The sequence below is a fragment of the Lipotes vexillifer genome, unplaced genomic scaffold, assembly GCF_000442215.2.
Source record: "Lipotes vexillifer unplaced genomic scaffold, Lipotes_vexillifer_v1.1 scaffold799, whole genome shotgun sequence".
Classification (NCBI taxonomy): domain Eukaryota; kingdom Metazoa; phylum Chordata; class Mammalia; order Artiodactyla; family Lipotidae; genus Lipotes; species Lipotes vexillifer.
In genome coordinates, this window is record NW_006787679.1 from 121,738 (window position 1) to 139,646 (window position 17,909).

At 35.2% G+C, this 17,909-nt stretch overlaps 1 protein-coding gene and 1 pseudogene across 2 annotated transcripts in view; both read left to right on the forward strand.

Annotated features, from left to right (window-relative positions):
- Positions 1 to 17,909, forward strand: part of TDRD3 (tudor domain containing 3) — a 113,284-nt gene that overhangs the window by 85,670 nt on the left and 9,705 nt on the right. For both annotated transcript variants that reach the window (XM_007460476.1, XM_007460477.1), the window contains one exon: positions 321 to 323. In XM_007460476.1, coding sequence (XP_007460538.1) covers positions 321 to 323 — 3 coding nt within the window. The remainder of the gene's footprint in view (positions 1 to 320; positions 324 to 17,909) is intronic.
- The window catches only part of LOC103077005 (trimethylguanosine synthase pseudogene), a 2,691-nt pseudogene continuing 1,988 nt past the window's right edge, over positions 17,207 to 17,909 (forward strand).

The window sequence follows — 17,909 nt, forward strand, 5'->3', positions numbered from 1 at the left end:
GCATCGGCAGGCGGACTCTCAACCACTGTGCCACCAGGGAAGCCCCTAAAAGTTATTATTTTTTTGTACATACTTCTTCATGCCTAGTCCATCTAGCTCAGGGTTAGTTCTGTTTCCTGGTTAAATAAATTTGGAAAATGCTGGGTTAAAAAATTAAGTATACTTTTTGATTACAGGACTTCTTTGAGCCAGTAACAGATTAATATGTATTTTAAATCTCCAAGAGAGAGACATATATAGTGTTTATTGCTTCACAAACTTATTTGCTCATGGTACCCTTTTTTTTTTCCTGTATAAAATTTGTTACAGAAAGTCTACAGGAGGTACTTTGAAAAACATCGTACCTCTTTTCTTCTTTGTAGTTTTCAAATTTCACATTTTTTAAAATAGGGTGAAAATTTATCTTCAGAAACACTGTTTTAGATGTTCCAGACTTCTTCTTAATAATATAATATTGTACTTTTATGTTATAAATAGAGACTAAATATATAAAAGGCAATTTTTCCTCAAACATGTTCCATGATTCTTTATCTTTCTATGAATAGAGGACAAAATATACTTCTGAAAATTTATGTCCCTTCTAAGTGCTTATGCCATTAGTAGTAGTGTTTTATTACATAAGAATAAATTTGAGATCTTCTTTTACATGTAATTATACACAACTCACTGGTCATTTAATTTAATTTTAACTTAACTCTAATTCTAGACACATTTATGTATTAACTTTTTAAATTTTTCATTCATGAAAACTCCCATTGTAGCTTTTATAATATTGCTGTTTCTTTTCTGTAATTCTTGCCTAATAACCCACGTGGTCTTTATATGTTTCAGCAGTAAGGCATTGTCATGATTTGTTTGGGTATTGTATTTGTTATTCTCCAATAATCTGGCCTAAAGCAAAATCTGAAATCCTTTTTTTTTGTTAAACTGACATTGGCTACTGAATCAAAAGAAAGTATCAAAGCACGTTAATTCCACTGAGTGTGTGGGCATTCTTAAATGAAAAAGAGGACTCCTAAAATACCAAAAATTCTGTTTTGTTTCAACGTTTGTATTGCTCCTTTATTAATAGGCTAGTGTGTTCTCAAGCCCTTGACTAGTATTATTTCAATTAATTAAAAGCTTGTTAAAAGCCTCAGAGAAAACAAACTATTAAACTTAACTGCTCTTGATCTTCTGTTCAAGAGATAGAAGATCTCTCATTTTCCTTGTAACAGTTATTAAGATGAATTGATAATCTTGGATCTAACTCCAGAGCTCACTTGAGAGATCTAGAGGGAAAAAATTCTTATTTTAAGAAACATATCCTTTCCAGGCACTTATAATTATAAACAAGGGCAGAATGTATGGTTGGATAATAGCTAGTGAAAGTGCAAAGGAACTTTATTAATAAGCCGTAGGTATATACTATAAGTACCATTTGTTTTAGAGTTTAAGGGGATTTGATTTTTTTTTTTTTTTTTTTTGCTGTACGTGGGCCTCTCACTGCTGTGGCCTCTCCCGTTGCGGAGCACAGGCTCCAGACGCGCAGGCCCAGAGGCCATGGCTCATGGGCCCAGCTGCTCCACAGCATGCGGGATCCTCCCAGACCGGGGCACAAACCCGTGTCCCCTGCATCGGCAGGCGGACTCTCAACCACTGTGCCACCAGGGAAGCCCGGGGATTTGATTTTAAGTGAGCATATGAACTGACTTGGTGGCTGAAACAGTGGAAAGAGGTCAGTAATTATTTGTTGAATGATTAATGTAGTCCTAGTGGTCACCCTTATTACTTCAGACATGAAGCCTGAGTGTAACAGTTTAATATGATAGTTTTTCCACAAGTATTCTGAGTGCTTTTTGTAACAAAGCTACTTTAGAAAATAGATTGGCCTATATATGCAAGGGATTAAAAGGATATAAGACAAGTAGAAGATAAATTTCCTTCCTTCCAGAAGCCACATAATAAATATTAATAAGACCTCTATCTGGCTGGCATGGTTCCAGTCTGGGAACCATTGTTGGCATGGTTCTTGATTATAATTTTGTTATGCCTGTTAAATGAATGGCATGGTGTGAAGGAAGTAAGTGGGGAAGGCCAAAGTTGACTTTTTAAAACTAGTGTTAACTTTAACAACTTTTTTTGGGAATTTTTATTTTGCCTGAAGTGTGCTCATTTTTTCCCCCAGATCATGTGATTGGGAAATTAGGCTCAACCCTCCTGGTCATGCTTACCCAAGAGCTTATTATTCAAAGTAAGATACTAGAAGTCAGTTTCATTCTGTTTCTATATGGTTCAAATTCTAAAATTTATGGACTTGTTATCTTTTTTTAATGTTGGTAGCCATTTTTGATACTATTTAATGAATGATTAAGGAGAATATAATGAGCATTTTATCTTGAAAAGATTTAAGTAAATAAGGCTTAAAATAATGTGGAGAAAAGTATTCTAGTGTATTTTTTTCCTTATAAAGTGATCAGTTAATATGAATCATATTAAGAATTCCTGAATTTGACCATCAGTACTCAAATGAATGTTAGACTTAATTAGATTTTTAAAATATGGAATTGAAGTCTTAAAGCAAATAGAAAAGGGAGACAGATCAAGAACTTGAGAGTAGTAGTTCAGAAAGCCTCTAAAAGCTTTGGGCACAAATAAAGATATCCCTGGTTGATCTTTTATGTGCCCTGATTAGTGTTAATGCATACTAAGCACTTGGCCTTACTGATAGTAGTTCTCATAAATAGAAAGACTGTTTGAGACTGAGATGTAGTGGAGCTGATTACAAAATGATCTAGAAATGCTAAAACATTGGTCACATGCCCAGTCCATTTAAATTGTATCCTTGTATTCTTAGGAAATAAGCAAAGCAAAGAAAAATTCTCATTGAATGTGTTTAAAATTAAAATATATAATTCCCTAAGAAAAATTAAGGAATGATACAAGAAACTTGAGACTGAGAACTCTAAATTTTTTTAATAGAAAATTACTTATAAAAGGCTACAATAAAAGCATTTCAGATATAATTTAGAAATGAATATAAGATTTAAATTTCAGGAAAATGATATGCATATTTTCCTATTGATTTGTTAAAAATACTTAAAATTGGCTATGAAAAGACTGAATATTCTGTTCATTCTAATGATTATAACTGCTTTAATGAAATTAATGACTGAGGGAAGGTATTTAAGATAAAAATGACTACAGAGTAGGTTAAATGTAGATTTGGTATCTTGATTCTTAAGCATTTTTCAAAATAATTTTCATAATGGTATAATTTAAAAGGTTTGACTTAAACTGCTAAACAAAAATTTTTTAACAAACTGCTTTAAATAATTTCAATTATAAGAACAAGTTTTGCTCTCTGAAATGATAATTGCTATTCTTTGAAGTTCCAATAAATTTCACATAAATGGCAAAAATACTTCTGATATTGTCTACTGCCAGTTGCCATTCTTGGACCCAAGGCTGAGGAACATTTTCAGATTCTGTGTGCTTTATCCTGAAAGAATTTGATGAAAAGGGGTCACTGAGAGAGTGAAATGTCTGCTCTGCTTGGCCTTTGAAAGAAGGGGAGAGGGCAGGGCTAGTCTTGGGCAAATTACTTCCACCTCCCTTTTTGCCCCTGCTTCAGCTCCAGGGGAGCTGGAAATGCACAGAAGGAGTCAGAAGACCTGGGTCGAGTCCTGGCTCTGCCACTTACTACCTATGTGACTTTGGGTAAGTTATTTAATGTCTCTGGGTCTCAGCCTCAGTACAGGGTTGTTGTGAGGATTAAGTAATATGATCAAAGGAAATGTGCTTTGTAAACTCCCAAGGTCTATAGAAATTTAAAATTTTATTATCATAACCTGGCCTTCTTCTTCCCAGTTCTTCCATAGTCTGGTATCCTTGGCTATGCATTTTTAAAGCAGCCCAAAATGACAACTCCTTTTGCTTTTCCCTGTATCCTCTCCATATTGAAACTCTTATTCCTGTCCTCTGCATGCTTCAGACTTAAGTATTCTAAGAATATTAAACCAGACTGGGTAAATTAATCTTCACTGTAGTGTGGATTGTGTTGCCCCTTTCTACCCTTCCCACTCTCACCTTTCTTCTTTAATCTTCTCAGAATTGCGCACTTAAAAACGTCGAAAAATCTCCAGTGCATGGAAATTTGCACAGTGTTGGCAGAAGTCCCTTAAATCGTGTTACCCAGATCACTTCTGCATTAGTTAGTAACGTTGATTGGGTAAATGGGAAAATGATTGTGTCTCTTGTCCTTTCTTTTTTCTCTGTGGGAAAGGAGATGGAAATAGTTCAGAGTTAAAAATTCTTCTGAAATCTCACTGATAAGCTAGATCCTAAGTTGGGGAATAATCATAGAGAGGAGACAAGGGATTTAGTGGCCATTTCTTTGGTCAGCTCTTTGAGTTATATCTGACTTGGCCTCATCTTTGATGCTCAGTAAACTCTAGCCTACCCTCAGTCAAACTAAATTTATAACACCTGTTGTCTTTACTGGGCGTTCAGTTGATAGAGCCTGCATGGAGCTAAGGAGGAAAGAATTTGCCTTCTGCATCACATCTGGTTTCAGATCAAGGGATCTTTAAGAGGCCGTAACGAGAGCTTGTAGTTCTACTTGATCCAGCCTTCCCACATAATCTAAGAATGCTTGATTTGGCTATGTGTCAATGATGGTAATAATAGCCCCTTATGTTAACTGCTTGCCATTAATGCCTAATTACCATGGAGCACAATAACAGTTACTCATGTCATGATTAGATTAACTTTCTTAAAATTTTTATTTTATTTTATTTTTACAGCCTTGAACCATTGACTTATGCTCAATATGGTTTCTTGCTGAAGTAGCATTGTCATCTTTCTTAACTAAAAATTAGAAATATTGAACTCTAGTGGCAATCAAATGCAAATTGAAACAATAACAGTGTTAAATGTGTGAATTAATGGGAAAAAATTAAATGATAATGTTCATGCTGGCAAAGATGCAGTGACACGAGTACTTTTATACATTGCTGATGGCAGTGTAAATTGGTGTGATCTTTCTGATTTTTTTCCAAGCCTTAAAAGTGTTCATTCCCTTTAAACTAACAATCCCACAGTTGTTAATCTCTGCTAGTGAGAGATCAAAGGAATAAGTGAATTTCTGAGAGATGATCATTGCAGCAATAACAGGAAAAACTAGAAACTACTTAAATGCCTAACAATAAGAATGGTAAAATAAAGCATCATTCATCAGCTGGGTGAAATATTTTACAATTGTGATAAAAGATCATTATGAAGGCTGTAATATCATGGGAAATATTTATGATGACTGAATGAAAGCAATTTATAGAGTTGAGAATGCCCTCAAAGTAGTGGTTGTTTTAGTGTAGTAGAATTATGTACAGACTCTGTATATGTGTATATACTTATTTTTCAATTTTATAAACTTTCTATAATTTTGTATTACATTTTTTATTTGAAAAAGTAACAGCAAGCAAAATAAAATTAGCAAGAAGAAAGTTGATCATGATTAGGGAATTTTAGTCTTGAAAAGAAATCCCTAAAATTTGCAAAAAGGATCTGAAAATATGGGAGTTTAAAAAAAGAAATATCAATAAAAACATAACTTCTTTCTAATTTTGCCCTTTGCCTTCAGTGAAGTTAACAACAACATGATTATGGTTTTCCATGATAAAATACCATGGTCTTTGAACTTGTTCCTGTCTATAATTCGTAAATGAAATACTCCTACAACTAAACCAATAGACTTACCTATACAAATTACCACCTTCATTCAGTCTATCCATACAACCTACTTTGCAATTCCTTGCAAAATTCTCTCTTAATCACTGTCCACAGAACACTGCAGAATTCAGTCTCTCCCAAGTGCTTTCAAATGCACAGCAAAATACATTTCTCCTATGAAATGTTTATTTAATCTGTACAGGCATACCTTGTTTTATTGCACTTCACTTTATTACGCTTTGCCGATACTGTATTTTTTTACAGGTTGAAGGTTTGTGACAACCCTGTGTCGAGCAAGTCTACTGTCACAATTTTTCCAACAGCATTTGCTCACTTTGTGTCCCTGTGTCACATTTTGGTAATTCTCACAATATTTCAAACTTTACTATTATATTTGTTGTGGTGATCTGTGATTAGTTATCATTAATGTTACTACTGCAAAAAGATTTCAACCCGTTGAAGGCTCAGATGATGGTTAGCATTTTTTAGCAATAAAGTAATTTTTAATTAAGGTATGTGCTTTGTTTTTTTTAGACATAATGCTGTTGCACATTTAAAGACTACAGTGTAGTGTAAATATAAATTTTGATATGCACTGGGAAACCAAAAATTAGTGTCACTCCCTTTATTGTGATATTTGCTTTATTGCAGTGGTCTGGAACAAAACCTGCAATATCTCAGAGGTATGCCTGTACTTACTTAACATTCATAATTTTGGGAATATGTTAGGATATAATTATGATGCTTTGACTCTTTGTCCCTGTTTTTTTGATACATTATTAAAATATTAACTGTAAAGTGATATTTTTATATTTGAGGTTTTCTTATTAACTTATAATTTCAAATATATTTTAATCTGTTTCAAAAAACTTTTTGAGCACTTACTATGTGACTTTATCTCTCCACCCAGAACAGTGCCCAGCACAACACATTTCCTTAGAATGATTGCATGCTGGACAATGGCAATGCATAGATGAGCAGTCTCTACACTAAAAGAGTCAGACTAGCAGAGGAGCCCAGCAAGTAAAGCACCATAGATGAAGCGTGTTTAACTCAGTCAGGAACTGACTCATAGAAGACGCGAGGCCTTCCCTAACTATCGTATTATAAAACAGCGGTGCACCATCACACAAACTCTCTATCCCCTTTGCCCGCTTTATTTTGTGCATATCCTGCCCCTCCTTCCAACCCCTAAGTGAAAGCAATGTGAGAACAGGGTCTTTGTCTCAGCTAATACTTCAGCATTCAGAACAGTCCCTGAAACATAAGGCTTTCAATAAGTACTTGTTGAATCTGAATGAATGAAGTTTAATGTGAGTCTCGAAAGTTTTGAAAGACTTAGCTTGGGAAAAAAATGTGTGAGAGAATAGCAAAGAGTGTAGGAGGACATGGTAGGGTGAGGTATTTTGGTAGCAGTATAGGTTGGGTGTAACAAGTGTCAGCAGATGAGGCTGGCTGCAAAGGCAGGTGACTTGAAGGATGGGGAGTCAGGTGGGTTACAGTAAGGAGTTGGAATATTTATATCTGAGAATAGGGACCAATGAAGGATTGGGAGTAGGGGAGTGTTATGATGTGATTTTGCTTTAAGAGATTATTTCCTGTGGTATAGAAAATGGGTTTCAGTGAAAGCAGAGAGCAAGGAGACCAGTTATTGCAATAGTTAAGGCAAGAGATGGGGACTTTGGAGTCATCAGAGTCTAGGCAAAAGTAAAGAGTATGGGTGAGATTGTTTGTAAAAAGAAAAAAGAAAGTGTGTAAAAAGAGAAAAGACGAAGACAAGGGTCAACTTCCAGGGAATTTCACAGTTGAGAGGTAGGAGGACAAGGGGTTGGGCAGATGGAGAGGGATGCTTAATCCACAGTATAAAATGTGGAAAAGGTCAAGGAAGATGAGAATTGAAAAGTGGCTGTTGGATTTGGCAGTTGACAGGTTCTTACACCTGTAGAATGCACTTTCAGTGGAATGGTGGATGTGCATGACAATTTGTGGTTTCTTGACAGTAAGTGGGACATAAGAAAATGAGGGTTAGGCTACTTATAGAATCTTGGTTGTGAAGATAAAGAGGATAGAAGAAGAGAATAAGGAGTAAAGGAGCTCAGGGTGAAAATCCAAGCATGTTTACATCAAAGGCAGAGTGAAGAAAAGAGAGAAAGAGAGGTTGTAAAAATAGGTGTAAGGATTTTTAAAAATCCAGGCTGTGGTGAGAAAGTGGGGTACGATCACTTTGGGTGACTTTGGGTATGTTGAGGAGTACTAAAGAGAAGTAAATATAGGTGTGGATGAGAGTAAGCTGGGTTTCAGGGAAGGAAGGTGAATAATTCTTCACTAATGAACTCTTTTCTGTCAAGTAAAAGCAGGTCATCTGTTCAAAGTAATGAGGTCAAGAATAGGAGAGGAATTTTGAAGAGAGATGTAAAGATTTAGAAACCACCCAGGAAAATGGGAGAAGAAGCTGACCAAGAATGTATTTTCACAGCAGAAGTTTTCAACCCTTAGTAAAACTACGCGCAAAGCATTCTGTGAGAGTTCATTCTCAGTTTCTGGTCTTTTAGTAGCTGCAGGAAAAGTTTAAGTGGATATAAAAATGAGAAGAACTTTACAAGTTTATTAAGTAGAAACTAACAAGTTAACCACTCAGCCTATTTTCAGTAGAGGTTCTCATTAAGGACCTGATATTTGAAAGTCTGCACAGTCATAATGACTATGTTATTGCCCTAGGGCCTCAGCAGAATTCACTATTGGAAAATGCCCTGCGAAAATGGTTTTAAGCTCTTGCTAGTAATGTTAGTATAATCCTAGGAATGTTAACAAAAGTTTCAGGCCTTCTTGAGCTAATCTTCATGCCAGGTAGTGATACATTAAATAAATAAAAATGTTAATTAGGTATTTGAACATTTGAAGACACAATGACCCTGTGTGTGTTTGGGTATGCAAGCGTGCAAGCATGTGAGAGATATCATTGTTTAAAAAATTGTGATAGTTACTAAAATGTTCATTTAGAGTGGCTTGTCTCAGTAAGGAGAAGAGAAGAAAATAAGGTAGAAAATTTTTAAACTCCTGTTTAATCTCTTAAAACCTAACCTATTGACTTTTCTATTAACTGACCTATGTACAGAAGGAGATTTTCCTAACGTGGACACAGTTTTAAATAAGGAAAAAAATTTTTAAATGCTCATCATAATTTTTGCATGACAGTTATAAAGAGTTGCTAGCTATGGAATTATAAAACAAAATCCAAATATGAAACCAGTTAAGAACGTATGCTGTTCACAATCACAGAGTTAATTTATAAGCTACCATGGAATATTCTTATTCTGCTATTGAAGTGGACAGCCCTTTCTCATTGCTACCATACCAAAATATTGATAAAGATTTCTGAAAAAAGAGCCTCAACAACTTACTTTCAGCTTTCCTAAGAGAGCTTAGGAAAGTTATCTGTCTCAAAGTTTATGCCACAGAATGTGATAACACTCATTAAACAGAAACAATACTATGAGGTTTATCAAATTATGAAATTGATGAACATCCTTTATTTAAAATGTATTATAAGTTCTTAGGTAAATTTAGAAACTTGCCAATTACATATACAAAGCAGAATTGTTTGTATTCATCTAAGCCTCTGAGGGTAAATGTCTTGGAACATGTAATAGTTAATGGGAAAAATCTGGTGTGAAAATATTTGTATTGGTGAATTTTACTGCTTTATTATACTTTTCCTTCTCATTAGTAGTATTTTTCAAAAGAGTCTCCATGTCTGTGGATACCAAGGGTGGGGGACATTAAGTTGGATGAATTTCATAAAGGCAATTACAGTGAGCCCTCTGTATCCACAGGTTCCACCGACTGCGGATCAAAATTATTTGAAAAAAAAATTATAGAAAGTTCCAAAATGCAAAACTTAACTTCGCTGCATGCAGGCAACAATTTACATAGCATTTACATTGTAATAGATATTATAACTTATCTAGAGATCATTTAAAGTTTACAGGAGGGTGTGTGTCAGTTATATGCAAATACTATATACCATTTTATATAAGCACGCACAGATTTTTTTTTTTTTTTTTTTTTTTTTTTTTTGTGGTACATGGGCCTCTCACTGTTGTGGCCTCTCCCGTTGCGGAGCACAGGCTCCGGACGTGCAGGCTCAGTGGCCATGGCTCACGGGCCCAGCCGCTCCGCGGCATGTGGCATCTTCCCGGACCGGGGCACGAACACGTGTCCCCTGCATTGGCAGGCGGACTCTCAACCGCTGCGCCACCAGGGAAGCCCGCACGCACAGATTTTGATATGATGGGGCAGTCCTGGAACCAATCACTCATGGGTATTGAAGGACAAATGTACTGTATTTGGTAAGCTAGTAGGATTTGTCTCAGTAAAGAAGATTGCCTCTGGGTTCCTTTCTTCACTGGAAGAAAAATGAACATGTTGCTAATTGACCAGATTCTTAGCCTCACTTTTGTATTACATTGGTTATTGACACCAATAATTGTAAAATCCCTTTGTAAATGTAGAGTGCCGCATCAAGGCTCGTTTAGCCTTATGTGTTCTCAACCTCTGTAACTCACTAGAATAATGCAAATTGCTTGACTCAAACCAATAAAAGAAAAACTGTGTTGTATGTGACATAAAGAATGGAACTTTACACTTGTGAAGGAGTAATGATAGCTAACTTTATTGAACACTTAATGCTGTACCCAACATTATTCTAAGCTCTTTACTTAACACTAATTTATTTAAAGTATAGTAGCTGCTTATTGATAGTGTAGCCATTTCAGTGTAGTTCATTCTCTCATTGAGTGATTCATAGTAGGTGGTGCTACGAGTAGATAGCATTGTGGATAATTTGTGTTTTATAGTAAGAACTATAGCACCTAAATGATATCACCTCCATTTTGTTTTATAATTTCATGATGTATTTAAAATGTAAATGAGATGGAAAGCACTTGATTTTGATCTATTTATATAAGCCTTGTAAAAGTTTAACATGCTAGGTAATTCTCTCCTTCAGCCTCTGCATCTACTGGGATGTGTGGAAAGAGCATGGATTTTAGAGTCCAGCATAACCTGGGCAAGATACATAATCTTTTGGTTGTCTTAAAGAACATAGTAGCTCCTCAATAAATATTTTGTTCAGTCATCAAATGACTGAAATGCCTGGCACATAGGTTCTTAATTACTTTTGTTTCCATTTCTTTAGTTTTCCTTCAAGGATTTAGAAATAGCAGCCTCCCTTATTGTTCACTTCCTCAGAGTGATGTTTGTTGACCCTTGACTGCCACAGCAATTACTGATTGGAACTTCCAGATCAGGAGTTGGGAAGGAAACCGAAACTGCTTCCTTGTACCATCTTTTTCTTTGAATTAATTTTTTTCCTTTTATATTTCCTGTTAAAGTTTTCTTTTCTGTTTGAATGTTGCTAGGATAACAGACTTTTGTATTAAGAGTCTTACAATATAGCCCTAACAGAAAAATTCACAAGTCTTTTAAAGTAAACTAGTTTTTCTCATAAAGTGAAAGAACTGCAGTCCCTTTAAGCTAATAGTATTGCCTGCAAAGTTATAAAAATTTCCATCATTTTCTTTCACACTTTTGAAATCCTATGGTTTATAACAGCCTTCATAAATTGGTGACTTCCATCCCAGCTCTGACACAGAGCTTTTCAGCCTGTCCTGCTGTCTGTGTATGTGCTGCTTGACATTGACAGGATTCTTGTCAAAACCGGGATTTTGCATAAATTAGTGTTTAACCCTGGACAGGCTTTTCCTCCTCGTTTCAGTGCAGCTTTTAAGAGACTGCGCTGCTCTTATCCATAGATAATGAAAGTGAAATTTGACAATTTTATCATACATTTTACACTCTGAAGGAGTATCATAAACTTTACTAGTCTTATTTATTTTTCTTTTTAAAAAAATAAATGTATTTATTATTTTTGGCTGCGTTGGGTCTTCGTTGCTGTGTGCGGGCTTTCTCTAGTTGCCGCAAGAGGGGGCTACTCTTCGTTGTGGTTCATGGGTTTCTCATTGCCATAGCTTTTCTTGTTGCAGAGCATGGGCTCTAGGCACATGGGCTTCAGTAGTTGTGGCACACGGGCTCAGTAGTTGTGGCTCATGGGCTCCAGAGCGCAGGCTCAGTAGTTGTGGCGCATGGGCTTAGTTGCTCTGCGGCTTGTAGGATCTTCTGGGACCAGGGCTCGTACCCATGTCCCCTGCATTGGCAGGCAGATTCTTGACCACTGCGCCACCAGGGAAGTCCTCTTACTGATTTCTAATTAAGCCCTAATTAGTAATTCTCAGTTTTATGAATTCTTGTACAATATAGACACCATCACTGATAGCCTACTGTCCCTTCTTGTCCAGAGGACCTATTTGCCTTACTTTTTATTTTAATAAGCAGCTTACATTGTATGTGGGGGAGAAAGTAAGAGGAACGGGAAGGAGTTTCAAGTTGCATAAAGGAGTACACTTTAAATAATCTTATGGATGAATTTAGAATTTTTAAAAAGTTGATTGTTTTACCTTAATACTTTCCAGAAGGTACATATTAGGCATTGTGGATAATTTGTGTTTTACAGTAAGAAATGTAGCACCTAAATGATATCACATCCACTTTGTTTTATTAATTTTATGATGTATTTAAAATGTAAATTTTGATCTATTTGTATAAGCACTTGATTTTGATCTATTTCTTGGGTATTTGAAGCACCCAAGAAAATCTTTTGACTCTAACGCAGAGACTTTATACCTTCCTGATTTGTTCTTACCATCATTGTTCCAGCCATGGCTGAATGGAGAAGGAACAATAGCTTCATTCTTGAACTACAAGAATATTTACATATTCAGTAGGAACAAACATTTATTTGCTTTTCCTTTGGGTATGATGATGAGCAAATTATTCTCCATAGTATATTATCAGTTCCCCCAACCTCTATTGAACATCTCAGATGTTTCAGGTGTGGAATTACATGTGACTAAAAACATGGTTCCTGAATTTCAGTAAACCTAGAAATAGTATTATTACAGCAAAATATAATATGTTTAGTAGCCTTAATTAAATCAGGTGATATAGTCTAATTTTTCTTTACCTAAGTTGATGGAAATGAGTTTATCTCCCTTATTCTTGGAGAAAAGCTTTGTGATACCTTTTCTTTCTTCAACAGTCTAACCATCAAAAATGATTGAGAAGAGAAGCTAAGCTTGGAAAGAAAATGATTTCTTTTAAAAAAAGCTAACTCTTCATATACCGAACATTTTGAAATCTCAACATGAGGGAAAAAACCTCATAAATTTAAGCATACTAAGAGTAATTTATACTTAGGTAACAGCAAGACGATATGTTATATCTTTACCAACATATTGAAATAAATTAGAATAAATGATTGAGAATGTGAAGATTGGAGTTCCTTCTATACAATGCCTGCTCATAATTGGAACGTATATGCCAGGCACCATATATGTCTGTGTTAACTGATTTAATAACTACAGGAGCCCTATGAAATAATTATTAGTATTCCCACTTAATACACATGAAGAAGTACAAATCCAAGTTCAGAGCCATTAAGAAACTTGCCTAAAATCATTGAGCTAGTAAGTTGTAGAGCTGATGTTCAGTTTGCTGACTTGCTGACATCATAGCACATGATTTTACACTTTACCTGTAAATGGAGATAAATGATACCAACCTACTTTTTGTATAATGTATATAAAAATTTCATCGTAGCAGTAAGTTTGTACTCAATATGTGATACACAGTTTTGATAAAGTAACTTTCAACTATTTAGTTCATTCAGTCTTAATTCTCTCTTAAAATTTAGAGAATTTTAAATTGAGAAGCAAAGATGTATATGCAAGAGGTATAGGCTAGTATTTCTCAAGGGGCTAGAAAATATTTTACAAAGAGTAGAAAAAGAATCAACCTATTCCTTTAACCTACAGTTCTATTCCTGAGCTTAATCTTATACTGCGAATCTCCTTTTATATTCTAAATTTCACTGGAATCTAATTTCAGGGATAAACTACATTTTAGCCACCCATGTATGTTTTAGGTGGTAATTCTCCAGTTTCCACTAGGCAAAAAAAAGAAAAAAAGCTAACAAATTACCAAGATAACTTTTTAGAAAAACTGACTTAATATTATATAGTTATTCAGAACACACCAATGATAACACTATGCCAAAGTAGTATCCTTCTATAGTGCATGTATTCAATTACAGTTAAATTTAAAACTTTAGGTTGGGAAAATAATTCTCTTCAAATATACAATGAACTAGACCTGGGAGTAGGTTATAGACATTTCGTTTGATGACAAGTACAGTATGAGCAGGGAATGATCAAGCAGCTGCTAAAAACATTAAAGCGAGGTCAGATTGCACTAATGATTATATAGAGTTTGCTCATCATGGGAAATAGTAGTAGTATGTTGCAAGCAGACCATACATGCAATATTATTCTGAATACTAGGTTACATAGAATAGTAAATATTAAAATGTATAAAGGAAAAGATGATCAAGATGATGGGAGATACTGGAAATAATGGTATTTGACAAATGATTCCAGGAACTGAGTCTTTTGATTTTAGAAAATAGAAGACTAAGGGAAAGGCATAATGCTTGTTTTAAAATAATTTAAAATCTTCCATATGGCAAAGGAAATAGGCTTAACTAGAAAGCCCGGCTAGTTTGCACTTTCTAGAGAAGGATACAAAGGAGTGGGGTTGGCTGCCTGAGAAAGCCTTAGCATCCTTAACCACTTATTTGAAGGAGACAGAACCATCACACCACCTGTGTGTGATGTGTGGGGATGAATTTTGTACCTTGTAGATCAGATCATTGACTCCTGGGGCACCTCACAATTCTAAAACTACAGCTTTTATTAACTAGCCTGATAATTGATAAGGAGTTTTAAACATGTTTTCTTTATGTTTCACTAAAGAGAAATAATTTTACTTCATTATGCAGACATTGTTAATATGGGTTGCTGGGTATGTATGGGATTTAAATGTGAAAATGATTATTATATTGTAATCTTATAGATAACTATAAATAATCTTATAGATAGCTGCTATAAGATTCAAAATTTTAATTCTTTTCCTGTCAATCTTATGTTCCTTAACTTTCACTAACGGGGTGAAAACATTAGCAAATGATTTTATTTCTGTACTGCTAGATATTGCAAACCTTTTCTTAAAGTTATATAAAGCATGTCAAGTCGTCTCCTTTCCCTAGTCCAACACTCAGTACTTTTTAATGGCAAAGATCTGGCCTGTATTTTATCAATTTGACATGGAGTTTTTTTCTTTCTAATTCTGTTTCTTTAGTCTGTATTACAGGTCACTGAAGCATATCATAAGTATTTGTCTCAAGTGGTCAGTTACATAAAATGTACTGAGCTGACTGTTTTAGAATAAAAAGCAGTCTGGCATTATGATGTGGTAATTATTACTTTCAGAGAAAGAATTAGTTAATTCATTCTTAAAGTATATTGTATTAGTTACAAATTTAAGATGTCAAAATGGTATAACTTATGAGGGAGTGAAATGATTAACCACTTGTGATTAGTGCTCATAAGTTTTAACCATAAAATATTCTAAAACATATTTGCTCAATTAGCATATTTGGGAAAGCAGTTGCTTTTGCAAGGGTGATTTATAGGCAATCACCTGAAAACATATCAACAGGCATAGATAAGCATTTTTCATTATTAATCATCATTGCTATACCTCTGCTGTTTAAATAGTGTTTCTGTTTTTTATGGCATTTGATAAAATTTTAAGGGTATGGTATTGGTATTAAGGCAAGATGTTCAAAGAGGTTAATCACGTTTATTTTTAGCTTTTTCTTAAAATATTCATATTTTAGGCAAATAATGTCTTTAACTTTTGATTAATCATTTTCAGTAATGTCTTTGCTAATTTTCTCCTTTTCTTTGTTTTATTTGCCCTTTTTCTCTATAATTAAAAAAGAAGACCTCTTCCTAAAAGAAACAAAAACAGTGGTAACAATGGAATGATTTATAATGTGAAATTATTAGTTTTTGTGTATAGATGTTTTTAAAATTTCTGAAGAAATAAAAGGCAAGCAGGTGACAAGAGTCTTTCTCCTTGCATTGGCTCTTTCATTTTCTTCAATGGCTTTTCCACTTTCCTTATCTGACCAAAACAATTTGAGGAATATTCTTACAGCAAACCTGATTTTTAGCAAAATCTGTGAGTCTTGATAGTTTAATTGAAGTGAGCATGTATATATTACTGTCAAAGAATTACTTAATTCAGAATAATAGACAACATATATGGCTTATTTGCTAAACTCTTTTTGGGTATTATCTCATGTAATGCTCCTTGTAAACCTATGAGTTGATTACGGCTGTCTATGTGAGAAAAATGAGATGTAGAGAAGTTGAGTAACACATGTAGGAAGTGGTGGAGTCTAAACTCAGACTCAGATCTGACCTAACAGACTGAAGTCTTAAATACCAATGCCATGATAAGGTATCTCTCAAGGAAATCTGAGTAGATTGGCATCTTTTGGAGCAGAAATATGCTTCCTACCCTGACTTCTGGACAAGCTTTGGAATCTATTTAACCTTTAACTTTAAAAGAGGAAATGAGTTGGAGAGAGGTACACATTTTTACAAATCATATATTCATCCTTTGGACTTCACTATGGCATTTCAACAAAGATGCTGACCACTAAATGTTGTTTATACTAGGCTCAGGGCAGAAGCCATCTACTTATTTAAAATTAATCTTTAGCTAGCTATTAGAAAAAACATAAGCAAAACTGTCTGAAGCAAGAAATGTAAAATATACACTATGTGATGCCATGAAAAGAACTTTGGAGTGGACAGCCCAGGGGTCTTATTGAAGCATGGCCACTTACATAACTTTGGGTAAGTTACTGTGAGCCTTAGCTTGTTCATCTGTAGAAGGATGAGATTAAGTAATTCAAAGCATTGTTGCAAGGATTAAATGAGATAAAATTCCAGGCACATAGTAGAATAATCATCCCCCTTTTTTCTATTCCAAGTTTTAAATAAAGTTGGGTGTGTTTTTGAATGGAAGAGTATCAGTACTTTTATTATTTGAAGTTTGAAAAGGGTGACGTTTTCTAGTCTCTTTTTTGTATTATATTCTCCTAGTTGAAATATGGATGCAGCCTTTTGATGTTGAGTTGCATTTTCTTGAGTGTCTAAGCTGCCAAAAATAGCTTGTTTACTTTGTATTAAATAGTAGAAGACCTTAAGGGTGTTAGAGGAAAGACAATGGTGGATAGTACTGTATTTGCTTTAACTGTCATTGAAACATCCAGTTTTCTTCCACGTTAAAGTTTAGTTGTCTTATTTAGGTAGTGCTTTAGTTGGCAGAGTACAGAATAAAACCCTTGAGGTAGGGATTCAGATGATTTCCTAATATCTGATAGAATCATCAATAATCCTTACCTAATTCTTATGTAACTTTAGAGAATATCCTCTTTTCTAAGAAGAGAATATCAGAACACAGTGAAATGTCTCAGAGTTCTCCTGAAACATTATATTGCCATTCCTCCCTGGCAGCCTGGTGCGCCTCCAGTCCTCCCCTCGGTCCCCAGCAGCGGAACAGCGGCTGGGAGGCCTTCCGGCGCCGTTTGCCGCGTGGCCGCCTCCTCTGCGGTGCCACGACGTACTGCGAGAAGTGGAGCTTCGGGGTGGAGATGTGTCTCTTCCTTGAAGAACTGCGGGGGGGCTCCTGCATCCTCTGCCTCTGCTCCAGGGCGTTTGTGGAAGATCGGAAATTGTGCAGTTTGGGATTAAAAGGCTACTATGTTAAAGATGATGGCAACAGTTCAGGAGAGCAAGCTACAGAAGGGGAAGAAGGTGGTTGTTCCCAGGGCACTGCAGAGTCACGTGACAGCAAAGACGTAGGCCCAGATGAAAGTGAACTTGATTCTGAGGCTGAACTCATGAGAAGTATGGGACTGCCACTTCAGTTTGATAGGGTGTCTGCACATAAGAATTTTGAGGTATCTATGAATACTAGAAACAAAGTTAAAAAAGATAAAGAACATCAAAAGAAGTACTTAGATGAAATTAAGAGAGACTCTTGGAGACAAGAATGTGAGGAAGATGACATTTTGGTTTCAGATGATCCATCTTCATCTGAGAATGAGAACACCAGAAGGTATAAACTTCGAACCAATAAAGACATTGAAGGTGAGAATCTTCCTGCTG